Below are 2,283 nucleotides of genomic sequence, written 5' to 3'. Positions count from 1 at the left end.
TGCGTTATTTCTGTGTCGGTGTTGTGCAAATGATTTGAGCATAGAATGTGGTAGTACTATATCTGAGTCATGACTAAAAACCAAATCACCAGCCTCATTGCTGAGCTACACAGACAAGATGGAAAGTTGGTGTTTGCAGCCATTGTCTTTTCTGCCACAGATTTTCTTTCCCAACTTTCTGGAATGAAATCTGTAAAGTGAGTTTCACTTTGTCATTTTTACATGTGTTAGTGACGTGCTCATTTTTCAAAAAATTGTGATATGTATATGTAATGTATAATTGTGTACTGTATATGTAAAAAACTTTTATATGTATGCGAGTATTTCATGGCAGTGAAATTTGAGAGCTTTATTACAGACTCTCATGTAATGTCCTGCATGGAATCCTTGAGGAAGAACTTACATAAATAACTGCTATCGCACTCAATATCAGTATGCAATACTCGAGATGCGGCAGGTTCGAGCTTGGTCGTCAAAGCAGTGCGAGCCAAGTGCTGCTCGAAACTTGTGCATTAGCCGCTCAGAGCAGAGATGAAGTATGCTGAATCTGCACCTTGGGCACTCTCTATGACGGCACATTGATTTACTGTAAAGCATAAATCTTCGTTGGTTCACTCCACGTATGTTACACGTCGTACCGAGTGCAAGAGTACCTACACTATGGAGAACACACTTGTCACTTCGCAAAGATTTTACTCGCAACTTTCAATGCGGTTTCCTTACAGAGACCAATGTGAAGTCACTATCATTATCAAGTATAGGAAATGTTGAAGTATGTAGCTGCCCAGATTCCTGGGTCTAAGAGTGCATTATGTATGTGTTCAATGACAAGGCAGCAAGACGTGTGATGCCTGACATTTACTTTTTACACACCGATTAGTTGCACACACATTTAAATAGGTGGCGGCAACACATGCACGTGGCCGTAACGATATTACACAGAAAAACACTTTCTTCATTTCTTCATGGAGACTAATGCAATGCAAGATATTTAAAAACCAAATATATATAAGTATGAACACATGCCAAATCATGTTATGAGTCCGAGCATCTTTGTCCTGCAGACCAATGTGACTTAAATAAATCGTTGAAGTTCACACACAAGCACAGTGCTCTTGGTAGTTCTTGCAACATACCAGTAGACGTGGCAGCATTTCGGAAATCCAAAGTGAGCTGTCAAAAGTGATCCTCTGAAGAGTGCAGTCTGTGCCATTATCAACCACAAAGTCACACCAGGAGAGTCCAGTCAAAGCCATTTGCCCCTGGACCTGGTAAAAGTACTTGTGCGTTGGTTTAAGAACTCCATTTTTCAGGTAGGATGCCGTATTCACAGCATTTTCTAATTCATCACCCCGTTCCTTGGCAGCTGAGAGGGTCTTAATTTCAAGGAAACCAAATTCTCTTCCCTCCTCTACAACACGGTCAGGCGTTGCACCAAGAACAGGGACACCAGGGTTGACGCACAACCCACAACAGTAAATCCTAACTGGGACCTTTCTCTTCTCTATGTAACGCTGCACGGCTGCATCTTCATTCCTTAAACCATCAGCCATGTATTTGGTCTGCATCTGGCTAGACCCAAACAGCCTCTTGAAAAACTTCTCGTCAGCTGGCTTCTTCCGTGACACCACATCTCCGAAGTGTAAAGCAGTCAGGCGCTTAGATCTCTCGAAGCTCCATGTTGTAGAGCCGCTCTGCATCCTAGTCGCTTGCTCAAGGGCCCATGAGTCTCCTAAGATAAGCTCACAGGAGCCGAACTTGTACCCAGCTGGCACATGCTCAACCCACAGGGCTTGCACCGGTAACCTGATTGGCATCTGGCTAAGAGCATCCTCGTGAAGTGTTCTTTTTACTGGTACGGGCAGAAAGTGGTTGTCCTCCAGCGTCTTGCATAGCATGGCGTTTGGAATATTTTTCTGTGCCTGATACATTCTCTTAATATCGTCTTCTGTCACTGTCAGAGAAACTGTGGTTTCTTCATTGGCATATGTTTCACAAAACGTAGTTGTGAGAACTCGCGTGTGTGCACGTTGGCCTTCTTAGCCCCAGTACCCCATGCTCTGGGTTTGTCTGTACACGACTGTGTGCCTCGCACGTAGGCTGCCCCAGAGCGCTTCAGGTCTAGTACAAACCATAGTAAGGCAACTACATGTTTACAAACACCTGCAGCTCCAGCCCGGCATTTGCAGGTTCCTTCAACCACAGTTCCATTTGACGAGAGCGCAGCAGCAGTGTTATATAATTTTGCCAAAGCGAACGATGCCTCCACGGTTGCTTTAAGAA

General features: G+C 44.2%; 1 protein-coding gene across 1 annotated transcript; it reads right to left on the bottom strand.

Annotated features, from left to right (window-relative positions):
* Positions 1-1,020: 1,020 nt before the first annotated feature.
* On the bottom strand, positions 1,021-1,898 carry LOC140215531 (uncharacterized). Its single transcript, XM_072286033.1, has one exon. The coding sequence runs from the start codon at positions 1,896-1,898 to the stop codon at positions 1,095-1,097; it is 804 nt and encodes a 267-aa protein (XP_072142134.1). The 3' UTR covers positions 1,021-1,094.
* Positions 1,899-2,283: the final 385 nt, after the last annotated feature.

The sequence above is a fragment of the Dermacentor andersoni genome, chromosome 1, assembly GCF_023375885.2.
Source record: "Dermacentor andersoni chromosome 1, qqDerAnde1_hic_scaffold, whole genome shotgun sequence".
Taxonomy (NCBI): domain Eukaryota; kingdom Metazoa; phylum Arthropoda; class Arachnida; order Ixodida; family Ixodidae; genus Dermacentor; species Dermacentor andersoni.
Note: the sequence above shows the minus strand (reverse complement) of the source record. Positions and strands in the feature narration are given on the sequence as shown.

Bases quoted from the DNA above. Each gene is read 5' to 3' on its own strand.
- LOC140215531 (XM_072286033.1), bottom strand. From the start codon at position 1,898: ATGCTATGCAAGACGCTGGAGGACAACCACTTTCTGCCCGTACCAGTA.